The 20,564-nt window shown below is 30.1% G+C and overlaps 1 protein-coding gene across 1 annotated transcript; it reads right to left on the bottom strand.

The window, feature by feature from the left end:
• Nucleotides 1-2,386: 2,386 nt before the first annotated feature.
• Nucleotides 2,387-17,277, bottom strand: LOC25493310 (WAT1-related protein At1g68170). The gene is made up of 14 exons (XM_013601785.3): nt 16,831-17,277; nt 14,894-14,956; nt 14,688-14,804; nt 14,082-14,337; nt 12,593-12,751; nt 12,169-12,320; nt 11,919-12,060; nt 9,704-9,834; nt 6,576-6,638; nt 6,007-6,141; nt 5,647-5,914; nt 3,240-3,398; nt 3,001-3,152; nt 2,387-2,554 (listed from the first exon to the last, which is right to left on the bottom strand). The coding sequence occupies exons 1-14, from the start codon at nt 17,025-17,027 to the stop codon at nt 2,434-2,436; spliced, it is 2,115 nt and encodes a 704-aa protein (XP_013457239.2). The 5' UTR covers nt 17,028-17,277; the 3' UTR covers nt 2,387-2,433.
• Nucleotides 17,278-20,564: the final 3,287 nt, after the last annotated feature.

Genomic DNA, 20,564 nt, shown 5'->3' with positions numbered 1-20,564 from the left:
CAAAGGTACAACCGATAGACAAAGCAAAAATGTCTTGGCAACTATGGTGAAACAAAGATTCAAAATTAACAAATTGAGTACCTCGAGGAAACACTATGGTCACAATGACATCCTCTATAAAACTCTTTGTAAGAAAAGCAAACTGAATAGCAATGACCTTTGATTTCTATTGCTTAGGAAAGCTCCTACATATCTTTTTGTCATGGTTGAATGTGGTGTAGCTCTTATAAATAACTTCCAAACCTTGTACTAACGTTTGAAACATAGAAGCATCATCAATATTTTTGCTCTCTTCCTTGGGTTGAACCCTCGTAAGTTAGACACGACAAATCTTATATGGAGCTTCTATGGTGTAGTTAAGAAAATGACTCTTTTGAAAAAGTCATTTTGTTCAGCCAATATCATAGTTGTTGACTAACACGATTGAGCGATGAAGATATTTAAATATCTCGGACATTGTTAATTTTATTCGGAGCCACTGACTGACACGATTGAGCGATGAAGAATATTTAACCTATCTGAGCCATTGTTAATTTTATTCGGAGCAACTGATTGACACGATTGAGAGATGAAGAATATTTAACCTATATGGAACATTGTTAATTTTTTCTGAGACATTGACTGACACAATTGAGCGATGAAGAATATTTAACCTATCAAGGACATTGTTAATTTTATTTTGTGACACTGACTGACACGATTGAACGATGAAGAATATTTAACCTATCTGAGACATTATTAATTTTATTCTGAGACATTGACTGACACGATTGAGCGATGAAGAATATTTAACCTATCTGAGACATTGTTAAATAGTCCCAGAGGTAAGTCGATTAGACGAACTATCCCCTCTGAGACTAGTCAACTTAGGAACTACACTCCACCGATGACTGAAACGTGGCTAGAATCTGAACGACACAAATACAATCAATTAGACCGTTGAAAACGGATTTAGTATACCTATAAGGATATAGGAACTGAAATTTCTCAGATCGGATTCTCAGAGGTAAATCGATCGGGCAAACTATCCGCTTAGAAACTAGTTAACTTAGGAACTACACTTCTCCGGTGACTGAAACATGGTTAAAATCCGAGGCTTGTGTCTATGTAAGACTTGGTCTATATAAAAACCCACAATAAAATGAATTAAATGATCATTTCAAAAATGGTAATAGATATTAAATACAATAAAAATCCATGTAATATAGGATTGTATGCGTGGTGTAGTTGGTTAAGTCGCCATCTTTATTTATGTTTGAGGCGCTGGTTTGAGTCATGCCTTGCTGATTTTTTTATTTTTTTTTATTTTTTTTACACTCGTCTTCTTCGCCCGTCAACTGTAAATGGGTTATTTTGACCCGCTATTCGATCCGATCAGATCAGATCTCCCTTTCTACGCAATGAAATGCAACGATTTTTACGTAGTTTTGATCGGAATTAGATGGCAAGATGAAAGCACATACTTCTTTTGCATATCTACCAGCCAATCACATTTTTTTTTTTTTAAGGTTCTTGCATAAAAAAACTTGATTAAATCTTTTTTTTTTCATGGAAGTTACAAATTTGTTTTTGTTTATTCTATGAAAGTCAAATTGTAGATTTGTAATTATCATGATGCAAGGCTGCACCCACACAATAACAATCACACAATTTTGGCACGACATCAATTGAGAAACACAAACAAATCAACCCTCTGTAGTTACACAATATCACGACAAAATTAGAAACAATTAATCTGTCATTGTATTGTCCATATGCTCGTACTGTGTTTTAGGAGTGTTTCCACAAGCTCAACAAAGTCTGAAATCTATATGATAAGTGAACCTTAAAGAAAGATGAAGATGAAGAAGTTTTTCAGATTTGGTTTTAATTTTACAATTTACGATTTGATTTTGAGTTTTACTAAGGAATTTTGGAGAGAATGGGAGGAAGAAATCTGGAATTTTGAGGAAGCTACTGAGGAATTTGTGCGATGGGGAAGATGTTTAATTTTAATTTAATCAAAGACACAATTGCAATAAGTAAAAATATAGTGGTACACCATATGAACAAATGTACAATACACACTATAATTTGATGAGACATTCATTAAACACACAACTGCATTATGATTGATCATTCTAATGACTTCACCAAAAAAGTCATTCTAACAACTTCACAGTAGAATTTTCCATCTTTTCTTATATATCCTTATTTGTGGCATTTTTGACCACAATTATCATACTCAAATTTTGTCACAACAATAAATAATTAACAGACTAACATTGGTCGTCGTAAAAAAATAATAAACTTACCTTTAATTAGTTTTAATACATATAGATAATCGATACATTTTAATTTATTTACCATAAAAATATTTTTAGTTTATTTCTGTAAAATATCATTTTATAGTACATTTTTTTTTAATACAGAAGGTCTCTTTCTAAATTCTTTTTAGGTATCGAAATGGGTTGGATCCGCCATGCTAGTCAACTGAACTTTTTCTTTCATTTCTTTGCTCTTACTCCAAAGCACCACATATAGGCCGCACACAATCAGCACTGCTCCAAGAATACTATAAAGTATATAACCAAACTATATCAAATCACATATGTATATGAAAGGTCTGAAAAATAAGAAATCATAACAATAAATTTTCAGGGCAAGTTAAAATTTAATGGCTTAATCACAATAGAGGTCCTTTAATTGATTTAATCATATTAAGTTGGTCTTAAGTTTTTTTCACACCAGTTACGTCATTTAACGGTAACAAGTTAGACCCTTAAAAAAATTCCGTACCATTTAGGTCTTTAAATCATTTAACTTACATTTCACTTCCCAAATTATTATAGTTAAATAACTTAAAGATCCAAGTGACGTGAAAAAAACTTAAATGAACAACTTCTTACAATAAAAAAACCTTAAATGACCTAATAGTACGCAAAAAACTTAAGGATAAACTTGGTTATAATTAAATAAGTTAAAAATATTTGGTATAATTTAGTTAAATTTAATATATACCTTCCTAAATATAATTTCTCATCTATCAATAGATTAGCAGCGACAAACACAAGTAGGAGTTGAAGAGGATAGAAAACAGAGGCAAAAAGAGGGCCTCTCATCTTTATGCACCAGGCAATAACAATAGTAGTTATTCCAGAGGCTACAATTCCCTACATGTACATTAATATGTGTGATACAATCAAATTGATCATTCAATTTTGGACTAAGGGAGTGTTGGTAAAGTTGTATGAGCATACCGAATAAGCTACCATGAGAAGTCTGATATTGTAACCAAGCTTCCATTGGGTCAAATCTCTGTCCACACAAATAGCAAAAACGATGGCTTGAATTGCTCCCATTGTCGACATCAAAGCCGTGCTTGAGTGATGGCTTGGATATTCTTTATTCATTTTTGCCTACACAAAGTCAATAGACTAATTTGACAAAAAAAAAAAAGTGAAGGGACTCATCATCGTCCCATGATAGGCAAAACAACTTGACATTCCTTGGATTTGTGGCCACATTTTCTCTACAATATAACAAGTAAGTGTTCACATATTTTAAATTGTGTTTTTGGAATCGTAGTGTTGTTTATGTTGATGTTGAAATATATATTGCTATGGTTTGTTGTTCACTTTTAGAGTTTGTTGATTGTATATGAATGATTAAGCGAATACGTGGATGTTGTTGATTGTTAAATATAAGTAGTTAGATTAAAGAATACATGTAAATAATTTATGTGAATATTACTATTTAATTTGTCATTAATTATTTTCAAGAGCGTGTGAAAACCATCAAGGAACAATGATTCCTTGAGAACATTTAGACGTTCCTCACTCCCAATCTTTCTTATTCATATTTAATTTTCTAATGAGGGCATGATGAATTAGCTCGTAACTGACGAAGCCATGGCCAAGATGTTCAACTACAACTTTGTACCCATAATAACTGTCACTTAAGATATCCGTAATTTTTTCAATATATGGGGAATATCTCATTTTGGTTCCGGATTCAGTGACAACTTACTAATATGTGTGCTCTTTTTTTTTTTTTTTTTTTTTTTTCAGGAATGAAGGCTTTGTCCGCGAAGGTTAAATTTAACAAGAAAAAGAAATCAGAAATGAAATGTAAATGATCCTTCTAATCTTTACCTTCGATTTGATCACAAAAAAGTGAGGAATGAATGACCCTATCTCACGGAAGAATTGCGTTGAAAAACTTCAAAATTGCACAAAAATCACAAGGTTTGAGAGAGGAATGAAGCCAAGTGCAGATGTAGAAATAAAAGTACGATCCAACTATTCTAGTATATATATAGAATCATTTGGGAGATAACTCCATAAACACAACGAGCAAGAGATAACTCCCGAACCGTTTCAGTTCTTATCTCCCGAACATGAAAACTAGCGACAGGAAATTTGACCAAAAAAAAAAAGAAGTAAAGATTTAATTTACATACACCAATGTTAAAGTTTTTTTTTACACATACATTCAATAAAATTACAACAAATAGATATTTGTTAAGAAACTTTAGGCACTAGTCTAAAAAGTGGCACCACAGTGTGAATTCATTGGAGTGTAAAATAGTTTTACACGACCAATGAATAAAAAATAATCTAATATAAAAACTTTGATATATAAAATGTTTAAATATCTTTTTTAATCCATACAATTATATTATGTGTTCTTTTAGTCTCTGTACAAATATTTTATGCTTTTAGTCCTGGTAACTATACCAAATTTTTCTTTGGGTCCTCTTTTTTTTTATATAGTCCTTACAAAATGTCTTTCTTTTATTTCTTTTTAATTTTTTTTATCATTACAATATTGATTTTAGTCCTTATTTTGGGAGATTAAAATAGAATATTCAACATATTGCAAAACTAATTACAATGTGAATAATTTTGTAGGGAAACAATATAAGATTGAGGAACAAAAATAAAAAGTTGTATATTTGCAAGGACTAATAAGGATATAAAATCCTATATAAAAAAAAGAATACAAAAATATTTTTTCATGGACTAATGACCAAAACTTTTGATATTTGTAAATATCATTTGCATATTGAAACCTCTATAAAATGACTATGTTACTTTAGGGAGAACTTTGAGTAGAGTTATTAGGCTTAACAACTAATTTTATAGCGACATTAAATCGCGCGAATTTTTCTCGAAACTGATTCTACTATTGCTACATGTTTTGCCTACTGCCTGCTTCGCATGACAACATATAATCGCTAAGTAATTTTTCTAAAAAATGTGGTGGAAACATGTGTGTAGAAACAACAAAATACCAAGACTTTCAATCGGTGACCAACTGAGTCAAACTCGGATACTCAGAGTGCAACCGACAAAACTCAGTGTCTACGATGGTGGTGGTGGATCAGAGGTTTCGTTATGGAACTCAGTCTTCGAAGGAGCAATGATAAGAGATGTTTCATGATAAAACAACCGTGACGATGAACAGTGCAAGGGAATGGTGACGACGAACGACGACAAAGGTAATGGGACACGGACCGTTGCCTTTTCTTTGGGGTTTCAGTTCAATCCACAAAAACGAGGAAGCAAGTTAACTTAGAAGGCGAAGCAGTTGTCGTTTGTGGAAGAAGAAGAAAACAAGAGGTAAACAGTTGAAAAGAAAAATCAAAGAGAAAATTAAGCTAACCTGAATGATAAACCAAAGAGAAAAAGAGCAGCTGCTTCCTATGGCATATAGAAATCCCAATAGTTTATTACTGAAGTCTGCATGTTGTAGTTCCATATGCCCATTTTGGTTCTGATGATGTGTATTATGTAAAAGGTTGATATTTGATGACCAAATATTAATTTCTGCTCCTTTGTAGAATGTCAACACCATCGCCCCACTAATCCCCATTAATGTTCCTATCACTTTAGCCTTTCCTTCTACTACACTCCAATTTAGTTTTTCCAATCTATGTATGGAAAATCAAAAGCATATAATAGAGTAACTAATAACTGATAATATAGGAAACAAGATAAAATGCAGCAAGTGTGTAGTGAGTACCCGAAGAATATTGCCATGATGAAGGTAATGCCTGGAGTAAGGTTGAACATAGCGAACATAAATGTTGATGAGGTTAAAGTCATGCCTTCGGCAAACATATTCATAAATAAACTTCCCCTGGAATAATACATGACAAATTAAGAGTGAAAATACATTCTAGTCGATGAAAATAGGGTTCACTTTGATCCCTTAAAAAAGAAATTAAAGCTAGGTTGTTTTTATCTAAGCAGAACGCACAATTATTAATCTCTAAGAAAAATAAACCGGATTACTTTAATGACGAATTGAACCTTCATCTAAACATTAAAAAACATGGATTTTATCTAGTTTGTCACTCCACCATTCCACCATTTTAGATGCATGACATGTCATTCAATTAAGGAACAACATGCTCGTTGACAATACTTGCAAATTAAAGAAAAACATTTAGGTCTTTGTTGCTCATTTAAATTCCTAGATAGTGGTTGCTTCTTATATGAAGGAAGGATCTTATACAGCTGTTGTTGTTGGTTCCTTCATATGTAAAACATATCGATCGATGCATGAAAAGTTGAAGAATAGTTGCATACCCAAACAATCCGCATAGAAATGCCAGAGAAAGCACATTCCGAGTAATCTTTGGTCTTTCCTTCCTGCATAACAGAAAGAAAAAAAAACGAATTTGGCCTAGTTAATCTACTGCACGATCTCATGTTATTTTTAAGAACCGGTAAAAACATCTCCCGAACATTATTCAAAGCGGTCCATCTGATCATGTTGTTAAAGATTAGAATTCATTAACTAAACATGTCACATTTTATGTTAATCGCACATCTTGCTACCTCGACAAATTGATCAATGAAATTCATGTTGTTGCAGGGACTTTTTTGTTGGTAATTGCAACTATTTAAGAACTACTCCCTCTCTCCTAATTTATAAGCAAAAAATATTAATTCACACTTATTAAGAAAACTAACACTTAGTGATTTGAGGTATAATTTTTTGTGTTCTCCTTGGAATAAGTTTCATGGAAAGATGTAAAAATAATTCTCATTGGTTAAAAATTATGGAGAAAATAAAAAAGAGAACAAATTAAATGCAAGTTGCATTTAATTTTACATTGGAAAAGATGATTTGTTTGAAAAAACATAAAAATAGCATAAAAGTTGGTCTTTTTTACTTATATTTTGAGATAAAGAAAATGATATTTTTTTGCTTATATTTTAAGACGGAGGGAGTAATTACTAGCAAATTAGTCATTAAGATGGTTAAACATGAAATGCCACATGTGCTTGTAGTATTCATTTTGCAATTTTAGAAAAAACATTTTCCAATTTGTAGAAATGAGAGACTATTTTGATGGATCCTATTCAATCTACTTTTGAGCCTCTATCAAATCTAGATTGTTACTCCCTCCGTCCCAAATTATATGACGTTTTGGCCATTTCACACGTATTAAGAAATATAATTAATATTGTGTGGGAAAGAGAAATTATGAGTTATTTTACAAAATTATCCCTAATAAATGGTATGGAAAGGATAAATGAAATAATTGAAAGAAGAGAGTAATTAATAATTAAGGATATAATAGGAAAAGTAACATTAATATTTCATTGGTATTGTAAAGCGATATATAATTTAGGACAAATTTTTTTTCCAAAGCGACATACAATTTAAAACGGAGGGAGTATTGAGTTTCCCTCTTGTCACATGCACATATATAAGAAAAAAATAAAGAACATCAAAACTCATGTGACACATTAAATGTGGTAATAAAGTAACTTTATTTACATTTCTATTAAATAAAGGGAACTTCTATGGTAGTTTCTTACCCCTAGTATGGTGGTTTTGTAGTTCTCATTTCCCAGGATTCGACCCTCCTCGTAATCAAAGAAAGAAAAAACAAATCTACTACTCTTTAATCCTTTTTTTCGTTTTCTTTTCAATTTGATTATTTAGGTTCTAAAATACTATTAAACTTTTAATTGTAAGATGGACACATAAACTTTCAATTATTTAATCTCTCTCACTTTCTCCAACAATTTACAAATCGAAAAATTCTTCTCTTGAAGATACTGTTTGCGATCTCAATTACTTCTTACAACATAATTTTTTTTCTTCGGTTCTTTTCCTCTTTCATCTCGTCGTTTTTCAAATAAAGGGTCGTTTTCTTCTTGGGTTCATCAAGATGATTTTGCCAGGTGTGTTCATTCAAGGTATCGTTTTGTGACTGTCATTATTCTATTCTATGAAGAAAGTTGTTTCGTCTGGTTTGCTTCACTTTGGAGAGAAAACAACCATGTCTTTTGGGAAACAAGACATATTTAATCGTATTGATCGTTTAAATCATAAATACTATCATAATACTTTTTTTTTTTTTTTTTTAATCCAACCCAACTCTCTTAAAAAGAAGTTTTATATTCGTTTTGATGTTGATGTGGCACATTTAAATGTTGAAGTGGTAAGTCCACTTAAATATATAAGTAAAAGAAAGAGAAATGAGTTTGAGTGTGTTTGTCAAGTAGTGATGCATTCTTCTTTACCATAAATGTAAAATAGAATATATTAAATTGAAAGTGGTGAAAATAATATTAATTAAAATTATAATTAAAAAAATAATTAATATTGTATTGAAATGGATAATGAGTCAATTTTTGTGGGATAATTTTGTTTTACAAATTACTCGTTTATTATGGAACCGAGGATAAAAATTACACAATTGAAAATGAAATCACTGAATTGGAATCATTTATGAACCATTCAAATTTGTAAGTTTCTAGGTTTCAAACTTGGAAATTGAACAAAACAGAACATTGCATTAACATTTTAAGGTCAAACAAAGCAAAAGAGAAGAAAAAATATAAAGAAACTAATGAAGAGAGTAACACTAGGTAGAACAAGGGTTGATGTAAAATGATTGAATTATCTGTGTTTGTACCTCTTGTGAACCCAGATCTAAGAATCACAAAAAAAGTTCTCCTTCTCAAACACAACTAGCACATCTACAAGCCAAACACACGTGGCTACTTCACATATTAAAAATGAGGTATTTGTCATTTAAAAAAAAAGTATATATTTGTACATCTATTTTTGACAATTTTTGAAACAACAATCTCACTCATATATTCACATCTGTTTTTATTCTCTCCTTTTTTTTTTTTTTTTTTTTTTTTTTTTTTTTTTCTCTTCATTGTTTTTGTCGAATAAAAAGAAGAGAAGAGTAGTTGTCACAAAAATTGGTTGTACAAATATCACTCCTAAAAAAATGTGTTTTCTTTTGTCTTTCTCCAGTTTTTTCTTTGTCTATTAAATGTGGTTTTTTTTTTCCTTCATATTTTTATAACAAAAAAATGGTTCTTTGGCTATCTCTATCCTTTTATCTCTCCATCAACATTCTCAGGTATATATGCAAAAGAGTGCAAACGGATTAGAAGATTTCTGGGTAACTCAAACTTGAATATTATTCCTAAATAACCTTAGTTTAATGATTTTCTTAATAACTTTTTTTACAAAATAAAATATTTAAATCTATGTGGACTGGCCACTTCAGCATCATCAAAGCGGTCACGTATCACTTTTTGTTTGTGTTGGACAAAAAACTAAAAAAAATAACAACAATGTAAAAAAAAAACTTAAATGATTAATCTACAATTAAACAACCAAGGACCGTATAATTTGCATGCAAAAGTTGAAGTCAAAGAAGAAGTGAAGCAATTACCTATCAAAGATAAGAGCAAGAGGAATGGTGAAAGCTGATGCAAAAGTGAGACGGTAAGCAGTGGCCACCCTCATGCTCATCCCATCATTTATGGCAAGCTTGCATATGATATTCACAGCTGCACCTGCAATCTGCACAAACAACATTAGGATCACTGGTTTTACTCCTTCCAATGAATTACCTATCCCCTTCATCTTCACATGCAATTTATAATTCTGTTGCTATTGGGTTTTGAGATTGAGAAATTAGAGAGAAGATAATGGTGTGTCGAAAGTGTAGCACAGTATTGTGTCATATATACACGTGGAGTATACTGGGGATCCAAATTCCAATTGAGTGTTTGTTTATTTGTTTCTAATAGAAAAAAGATTGATTTTGGGTTAAGCTAACAAGTGCAATTGTTAATATACTTACACAAATCCAATACAAACATTTCTTAACACCTCAGCAAATTGAAGAGAATATTATCCTACAATTTTTGAGTTTTTATTAATTAAAATGAAAAAAAAAAAATTGGGTTTTTATCTATATTTTTTGTTATAGAGATATATTATCTCCCATTCATCGTTACTTTATATATATATATATATATATATATATATATATATATATATATATATATATATATATATATATATATCCCATCCGTCAAGGCAACAAGTGTGCAAATTGATTTCCCAAACGTGGTGTTCCTTTTTTTAGATGTCATGGAGTCTTTGATTTTTTGTCCACTCAACTCCATCGATCAGGCCCTTCTTGCCGATGCTCTTGGAGTGCTCGTTTAAGGTGGTTTTTTTTATATCAAATCTTAAGGTAGAGTTTTTTAAGGATTTGTTTAACATGTGCAAGAAACTAAAAGTAGCAACTTTTTATTGAAAAACAATAATCATTTATTAAAAAGTTACATATTTAACATAAAATGCACAAATTACAATATAAATTTACTATTTTGAACTTCTTAACATGTCCAAATTTAAAAAAACTTTTTTTTTTTTTAATAAGAACATTTCTACAAAATTACTTCATAAAATTCCTTTCCAGTATTTAAGGAAGATTTTTCAAATTCTTAAAATATTGAAACAAAAGACTCATTAAATCCATATGTTTTCCATCATAAAAATGGGAAGATTGACAGAACCAAAGAGACATAAAATTCCTATTTTATTTTCATGATAATTCACATATTTTAATGAACATAATTTCCTGTTTAATAAATTTCTTGAGCGTGCAATTTTGTTCAAATAGCACATTTCAAATTTTGATAAAGGTAGAACAACGCCGAAGCCTCTATAACCGTTCAATTTGGGACAAACAAGTTTGATAGAGATTGGAGTTGCTCAATTCATTTTTCTTCCTTAATCAAACTACGACCGTCCTTATGAAACACAACTTAGCTACATAAGGATGATTATGGTTTGATTCAGAAAAAAAATAAAAAGAATTGTAAACCCTTGAATATCTTTATCTGAAACATATCTCGGATATGCTATAAATAACCCTTAAATATTTGAAATTTCAACACTTATAATTACAAAGAAACATTATTATGTTGAAATTCATATCAAAGTGTTTCAACTTGTAAAGTTTGTTTGTGATAGTATTTTCATTCAGTTGTTTAAGAACATTGTTGAATGATATGCAACTTGAAATTCACAAATACCTTTCTTATTATAATAGTTGTATTGTGTTGTGCCATGTGAATGCAAGATCCTTAACATGTAGAAGATACTCATAGGGTGGCATTGAGTTATGAATAATGAAAAATTTCTTACGTAAAGAAGGGACTAGATGTAGCTATCATATTAATAGTACCCTAGTACAAATTTATATGTGCTTCTGCTCTCAGCTTGCTGATCTATGTTAATATTTGTTTTTATCTTATAACTCAGTTCCAAAATGTAAGTGAAAACGAGTTAACATAAGTTGATGTATGTGGTATAAATTTATACTAGATATATCAACTTCTGTTAACCAATTTTTGTTTACATTTTAGGACCAAGGGAGTACATATTTTTGGCAAAATCATTTTTGTCATAGGATTTCAAAATATTCTTTAAATTCAAAGTAAATTATCACTTCATCTCAAAAAAGAATTTTGCATACAACAAACTCTCCGTGTCTTATGTTTATTTCTCGCACTTTCATATATGTGTATATACGTATCTATACTAATATATTAGTGTAAAATGATAAGGATATAATTTCTCTTTCATTTGTTAGGACTGGGTATAACGAACTCAGGTTTATTCTCCATGTTGATTTCTAAAGATGATGATTTATTCTTCTTTTTCATTTCTTTGTTCTTACTCCAAAGTACTGCATATATGCCACATACAATCAACACTGCTCCAAAGACACTGTATACAACCAAATTATATCAAATCAATTTTCATGCATATCAAGGTTAAAAAAGATAACATATGAATAATATATGTTTAAGGTATAAGTATGATTTTATCATGTACCTTCCTAAATATAATTTCTCATCCAACAATATATAGGCAGAGATAGCAACAAGTAAGAGCTGAAGAGGATTGAAAGCAGATGTAAATATAGGACCTCTCATCTTTATGCACCAAGAAATAACAACAATCACTAATCCAGAGGCTACAATTCCCTGCAATAACATTCACTTGCATTTAACAACTACATTCGAACCTTTAATATAACACATATATGATATATATGAAGGGAGTAAAATTCTTGTAAATTCCACTAAATTTACGTGTGTCCCAGTCTAAAGTAGATTTTTTTTTGTCTCTATGTTGTAAAAAATTAGAAAAAGCATTGTCCAATATATATTTCTCAAATTTTTGTTCATATTTGAATCTACCTATCTCAAATAAAAAACTTGAATTGGTTTGATTGATTGAGTTTCTACGAGCATACCGAATAAGCAATAGTAAGAAGTCTGATATCGTAACCGAGCTTCCATTGATTCCAATCTCTATCGATACAAAGAGCAAAAACAATGGCTTGAATCGCTGCCATTGTGCACACCAATGCTGAGCATGAATTGTGTTCTGGAAATTCTTCATTCAACTTAGCCTGAGTCATATAAACTTAATGGACCATAACATGCAAAACAACTCATATATCATATATTCATATAAACACAATGATATGTAAAAGGCAATGTTGCATTAGAGATCCCTCAACTAATTTAGGATATAAAAAGTTTCTTTATCTCTTTAATTAATTAAAATCATCATTTATCTTTCTAAACGACAACAATATTGGTCATGCAGTGATTATCTATCAAAAATCGTGAAAAAAAAAAAAAGCATTCTTCATGGTTTCGGAAGATGTTCACCAAATGTACAACCTTGTTAGCATTTTTTTTTTTTTATCAACCCTTGGGTGTTAAAGGAGAGTGAAACCTAGTAATCCGAAATTCGATCCAAAAGTAAGTTATGTCCAATCAAGTGTTGAAATTGACTCAAGAATTGATGGATGAAGTTCGGCAAAAATTGTGGCATGATTTGGCTCAAGTTTTGGAGTTTTGGTTCGACATAAATCATGGTCTGAGAGGTATAAATCGTGGCATGATTTAGCAGATAATATTCATATAGTATGGTGTACGAATTGGAGATCGGGGCATGATTTCTCAGTATCTAAACTCTATACAACGCTTCATTCTTCATTTTTTTTATGACTTTAAGAAAGAAAAATTTGGGAAATCAAATGAGGTAACTTTAGAGTTGAATATCTTTGGTGAGAGGCTCTCTTGGGTTGGAAAACATTTGTAAACACCTTGGGTAGTGAGATTTCATTATTGGAAGAATCAAAAAGTCTCTTTTAGTGTTTTCTCTTAAGATTCATTTACGAGTGTAGGTGACTTGAAAAATGGGTAGAAATTAAGATTTGTTCTTTGTGAGTTTTTAAGCTAATTTCTTGTAACCTCTTTGTATCACTTTTATTATAGTGGATTGGAGAGTTACTCTCTCTCCGAAGTAGGTCATATTTAAACCGAACTGGGTAAACAATATTGGTTTGTTGTTTTCTTCTATTATTTCTTATCTTTGTTGCTTTGAATATGCTTGTGGTGTTGCTTCACACTTAGATCTAGGTCTATTTGTTGATGTTGTTGATTGATGATACTTTACTCATTAATGACTACTTCTTTTGCTCCACACTTCTAAGTTTTATTATTATAATTATTTGTTTGAATTCACAACACCAAGAATTGTTTTATCCATAAAACGAACTTGATTTTTCATAAATCATCCACTATCGGAGTTCATTAACCACTTGAGTTCAATCACTTAACTGCCTTATTCAAATGAAGAAAGATAACTAATATATTTCTACTAAAAAATAGCAACAACAAAGATAACTAATATATCTAAATGGTCTTTAGTAGAACTATTTTGCTAACCTGGATAATTAACCACAAAGAAAAAGAGCAACAACTTCCTATGGCACATGGAATACCCAAGAGTTTATTGTCGGCATGTAGTGGTTCCATAAGTCCATTTTGGTTATGATGTGGATGCATAAGGTTTATATTGGAAGTCCAAATATCAATTTCTACTCCTCTGTAAAATATCATCACCATTGCCCCACTGATGCTAATTATTGTTCCTATTACCTTGGCTTTTCCTTCTGCTAATCCCCAATTTAGCTTTTCCAATCTATGAAAAATATAAAATATGTAATAAGTAATAAACAGGAGACTAATCAGATTAGTTTTTTACTGTAAATAAAATTATTATAAATTGAGAGTATCTAGCTTTCCAAATATAAATATCTTAAGCGCACTTATAAAATATTAGTTATACATTTTATTCTTTTAATTATTTTAAAAATAGTAAAAAATTAATTCAATATTTACTTTTTTGTGAGTGTACCTAAGACTCATGACTATATTCCTGTGACTATAATATACTTGATATTTCTTTTTGAGCAAAATATACTTGATATTTGAACTTGTAATACTTTATTTTTAAAATCTAAATTATTCTAAAGTGAAAAGAGTGAGTACCCGAAGGATATGGCCATGATGAAGGTAACTCCTGGAATAAGGTTGTACAATGACATCATAAACGTTGCTGAAATAAAAGTCAGTCCCATGCCATAAAGGTTTAGAAGTAAACTTCCCCTGGAACATACATTGACCATATTAGTATCTTTAATGTCATATAAAGACTCTTTAAATGGAAGAAAAAGGTGAACAATTCAGTAGCATACCCAAACAATCCACAAAGAAATGTCATATAAAGAACCTTCCAAGTAATCTTTGGTTTCTTCTTCCTTCATAACAAAAAAAAGGCAGAACCATTTTGGTTTAGTAGTTAATCTAATGCACGCATCTCATGTTAATTTGTCTCTACTCATACACTTGAGGTCGGAAGTATATTTTTAAACATCATTCTTTTTTCTTTTTTTACGGGTTATAAACATTATTCTTGAAATGCTATTTTGAAATAAGTATAAAGCAAACAAGTGTTTTAAAAAAATTGTTTAAAGAAATCATAAATAGAAACATTCCTTTAAAAACACAAGTCAAACATATAAAAAAATAAATGCACATATTTTTAAGCAAAAGTTACTACTTTTCATTACTCCTAAGAATATTACAATGCATGATTGTTTAACATGTACTACCTCCGTCCCTAGTTATAAGACCCTTTTGAAAAAATAATTTGTTCCTTTTTATAAGACTTCTTTGGTGTTTCCAAATACATTAATTATTTTTTTTACCAACATACTCTTATTTATTTTGCATTTTTTCTTCAATCAACAATAAATATTATATTGAAAACATAAATTTACTCTCTCTTAAGGATAAAATTGTAAAAACAATAGTAATTATATACAAATTTAATACTACAACAAACTTTCTTAATCTCCGCAATTTTAGCAAAAGGCTCCTATATTTAGGGACGGAGGTAGTAAGTTTCAAGTAATGTTTTCGGGAAGAACCGGATCTTTTTCTTAAAAAAAAAAAAAAAAAAAACTGTACGAACTAATGAAGGAATAATTAATAATGTTATTAAATTTCACCAAATGGGTGATAGCTATCTTAATTTTTTTATTGACTGGCTATATTGCCGAACTTTTTTTTTTTCTTTCTACCTGGATAGTTTCAAGATAGTGATCTTAGAGAAAAATTATTTTTTATTTAAAAAAAAACCATTGAAACTAATGAGAGAGTAATCAATAATGTTATTATATCTCAGCCAATGAATAACCCATTATTTTTTGTTAGTGTCAAAGAGTTTAACGACGAAAGTCACTCAACCAACCTAACTAAATATAAATAAAGAAAAGGTGTATTTAATTTGCACCACCAAATATATTGGTTCAACTTAGACCATTTTTTCACCATTAGATTAGAACATTCCACCAAATCTTATTATGATCTATCACACTTAATCTAACCCATAACTTTTACCTCTCTGGTTGTAATGATCTCTTTCTCTATCTAATCGTCTTCTTTTTCTCACCAACCATTTTTCTAAGTTTTAACAAAATAAAAAATAATAGAAAACAATGTGCTTTCAGTTTATTCATTCTATCCTCTTTTTTATATCTTCATAATCTAAATAGACGAATGCTTTCATTTTTATTAAATTATGGAGCATGTTTACAGATTATCTCTTCGTGCCCTTGCAAATATATTAATTTATCGACACATTAATATTTGTGAATATCAAATACCAAAATCATTTATAACATGAAACTGGACTACTATCAATTATCTGAAAATAATAAATTTTGGAGATAGGAAATTAATTGAATAAAGTGAATTTAATTGAATAATTTTGTATATAGAAAATTGAAGGAAAAAAACCCTTAAGAAATATTAATAAATTCCCAAGTGTCCCAATAAAATCAATTTGAATAAATGCTTGGAATTTCCTTTTTAAAAGAATTTCACAAAATGTCTTGAGATTATTTTTCTAACAATTTTTATTTATACAAAGATATGGAAAAGCTTTTTTAAGAAGTAAACATATTTTTCCTGAAAATTCTCACAATAATTATAAGAAACATTTTAAAATAAAATATATACCAATTAAAACAGTCACTAAATTTAACATTATTGTTTAAAGAAGCATGAATGAATGGAAGAAAAAAAATTACAGTTCACAAAGAGTAAGAAGAAAAGAAGCAAAATGGACCTATCAAAGTAAACAGCAAGGGGAACAGTGAAAGCCGCTGCAAAACTGAGGCGGTAAGCGGTGGCCACCCTCATGCTCATTCCATCGTTTATGACGAGCTTGTACATGATATTCACAGCAGCAAATGCAATCTGGCAAACCACCATTAACACCACTGGTTTTAGTCCTTGCAATGAATTGCAAATTATCCTCTTCATATTTATGATATATATTTGTTATGTTATTAGGTTTTGAGAGTACTCAAGAAAATAGAGAGAAGATGAAGAGAAGAAAATTAAAGTGTAGAACAACATTGAAGTGTGTATATATATGCAGGGGGTATTTTGGGATTCCAACGGTGCTTGATCACCATGTAGCAATTTAGAGGAGCAAATAGATGACAGAATTATTTATTTTTATTATTTTAATGGAAGCATATTTGAAAAGAGTAATGGGGTGCTCCACTTGTTTTAGTTGTATTTTGAGATGATTAGTTTAGTTATATATAAACGGGTATTCCACTCCAATTTGTTTTATGTATATAGAATAAAATATAAATATTTTAAGGACATATGACTTATTTGATTCAAAAGAATAGAGTGAATGTGAAATAAAGTATTGGAACTAGGCATCTAGCATATAATATAAACGTTCTAGTAAGGTTAGGAACGACTCTATTAATTTGTCTCTTAATATAAGTTAAAACATGATTAGCATTAGATAAGAGTCAAGTACTTCAATTAAATAATAAATTCCTTAGTTCATTCACATATGAGCTATTATTAAGAGGATTACAGTCACATCGACAATCAATTTCAAAAACTACCAAATTAAAAATAAAATATAGATATATATTGGAGAACGTCAAACATGTAAAAAAATTATAAGCAAAAACACATAAACCTAACTAAGAAAAGAATAAAATAAAATACTCAACAAATTAAGTTGATTTTCTACCATCGTGAGGAGACTATGTAAATGTGTTTTCTTCTGCATATAAGCTAGCATATTCTTTTCCTTGGTTTATAACCCACGTCTATACAGGCTATTTACTTGCAATATAAAGATTATTAAAAAACCTACATAGCTACGCTTTCTCTTTTGTACTGTATATAAGTTTATCTAAATATCTCTGTAGCTCAGTTGGTGGAATATTATATGTAGGGGTCAGAGTTCAAATCCCGGACACCCCACTTCTCCACACATTTATATGTGTGAGCAGGCCCGGCCTTGAGGGGGTGCAAACAGCTCAACAGAGCTGGACCTCCCTCAATCATGGGCCTCAATTTTTTTTTTAATACCCACTAGTACTACTGCCCTCCAATTTTTTTTTTAATACCTCCAGCTATTTTCTGTCCCCTTGTTTTAGCCTTTTAGGCCTATTAGAATTAGGTCATCTTGCTTTTGGTGTTAGTTGAGGGTTCCTCATGTATACGGTAGTCATTTTCACCTTTGGGTGTACCGCATATATACGGCACCTTATATTTATCTTTTAAAAAATATAAATAGAACATTACTTTTTTTTTAAAAAATACGTTTTGATTTTATCACTGACCTCTTTTCATTCCCAGAGCCGAGCCTCCGAATTTTTAGGGACAGCCCTGACCACTAAACTACTTGACCAAAAAAAATCTTCAAAATATGTCATTTAAAAGAGACTATTTTCTTAATGTAAATTATAGTTATATTTTATTGGATATTGTTTGTTAGTCTACTACCTATATTATAGGATAGTTACTTTGGGTTCTCCTTGAGTTCCCTTTGTATATATTTACATTGGGGTATCTTCCCTGATATAGATTGTAATATACATTCTTTCAATCCAATGAATACCCATGAGGAATATTCAGTTTAATCTCTCTTTATTTCTTAATTCCTTAATTCAATATCATTCAAGAGAAGCCTAGACATTTGACCGCTAACAATATCTTATAATTTGACCAAGTACTAGTTATCTTATAACAAATTCTACTACCTCCGTCCTTAATTATAAGACCCTTTTGAAAAGAAAAAAAATTGTCCCTTTTTATAAGACCTCTTTGCTATTTCCAACTACATTAATTATTTCTTTACATACATGCTCCTATTAATTATACATTTTTTTCTTCAATCAGCAATAAATAACATGTTGAAAACATAAACCATCTCTCTCTTAAAGGATAAAATTGTAAAAACAATATTAATTACAAACATATTTAATACAAATATCCACTTTCTTAATTCCCGTTATTTTTTCAAAAGAGTCCTATAATTAAGAACGGAGGTAGTACTTAACAAATAACTTGACCCAATTGAATCTCTTTTCCTTTTCCTTCATCCAAATCCACTTTAATCAGCCAAATCCTCTTATAACTTGACCACTAAATTCTAAAGAACAAGACCTTCAGATATCACACTAACAACAACTTTCTATCACCGCAGAAAATTCAAATGATTAATTGGAATGCAATCCCTTCTATGCAATTTAGAGACAAAATATTTCAAATCAGTAGTTAAATTAATCATTAACATTATCAAACCGGTGGTTTGGTGACAATTATCATATCGTTTTCTAAATCCGTCATTATCTCATTTAACGACTAATTTCGGTCACCAAATTAGTCTCTATATCAATTTAAATTATTTAGCTACTAAATCAATCATAAATAGCTAATTTTTATTGGAGCTTCTACGGTGCAGTCATGAAATTGACTTTTTTAAAAAAGTTAATTTCAATCTTAATGTTTGATTCATTTTTAAATTGTTGATTACTGATTAATGATCAATAGTAATTCATCTAGTAATGCTTGCAACATCTTAGACTTACATGTACTATTTTATCGTTGGTATCTTTAACATGCAAACAAAGTTGCTGATATCATGTGAGTGTTACACTTTGTGGGGTGTTACACTTAAAACAAGGTAGAATAAAATTAGATTAAGTGTATTCTTGTTAATCTGATGAATTGATGATACTAAGGGGGGAACTTTTGATGCCACTGTACAAACAGTGGGGTGTTACTCACAACATTTTTAATATTATAGTGCTAACTTCACCAAAAAAATCATTTTAATGACTTCACCGTAGAATTTTCTAATTTTTATTTGTATATACACATTACACACTTCAATCTGAGCAAATGCTGATTTGGGACACTTTATTTTATGCCCCGTAAGTGTTTAGATTTTAGATTGCACACTACTAATATATATTTATTTCTGAAAGAGTTTGGAATCTGCTTCGGAGTACATGAGTATATATCAAAGAGTAATGATATTTCTACAACTATTTTATTACAACTTTTGTACAACTTTCTCTTTCATACACACATTATCTTCTTATTCTCTTTCTTTCTTTTACTCTCTCTATTATTATTGACCAATGATAATAGAGAATAACAAGGTTGTCTCAAAAGTTGTACGAAAAGAGTTGTTCAAATAACACTATTCTATATCAAATTAAAGTTTTTTTTTTTTTGACGGAATATCAAATTAAAGTTAGTGCACTATTATGCTTATTTCCAGTGGATCAGTATATAACTTCATTTAATTCCAGAAGTGGAACGGCACAATAAAGATCGATACCGATATTATTACTTGTTCAATCAAAATTAAGAACAAAGGTAGGACCTTATGCTTAAGTGGTAGGATCCATATATTTTCCCTACTATTTATTGAAAAAATTGTGAGAATCAAATCTAAAGGTGAGCCTCACGAACAATGAAGCTAAGTCAGCGAGACATGCAAGAGAAGTGCACACAGAAAAATTCCAAAAG

The sequence above is a fragment of the Medicago truncatula genome, chromosome 4, assembly GCF_003473485.1.
Source record: "Medicago truncatula cultivar Jemalong A17 chromosome 4, MtrunA17r5.0-ANR, whole genome shotgun sequence".
Lineage (NCBI taxonomy): Eukaryota > Viridiplantae > Streptophyta > Magnoliopsida > Fabales > Fabaceae > Medicago > Medicago truncatula.
This window is presented reverse-complemented; position numbering and strand designations above follow the sequence as displayed.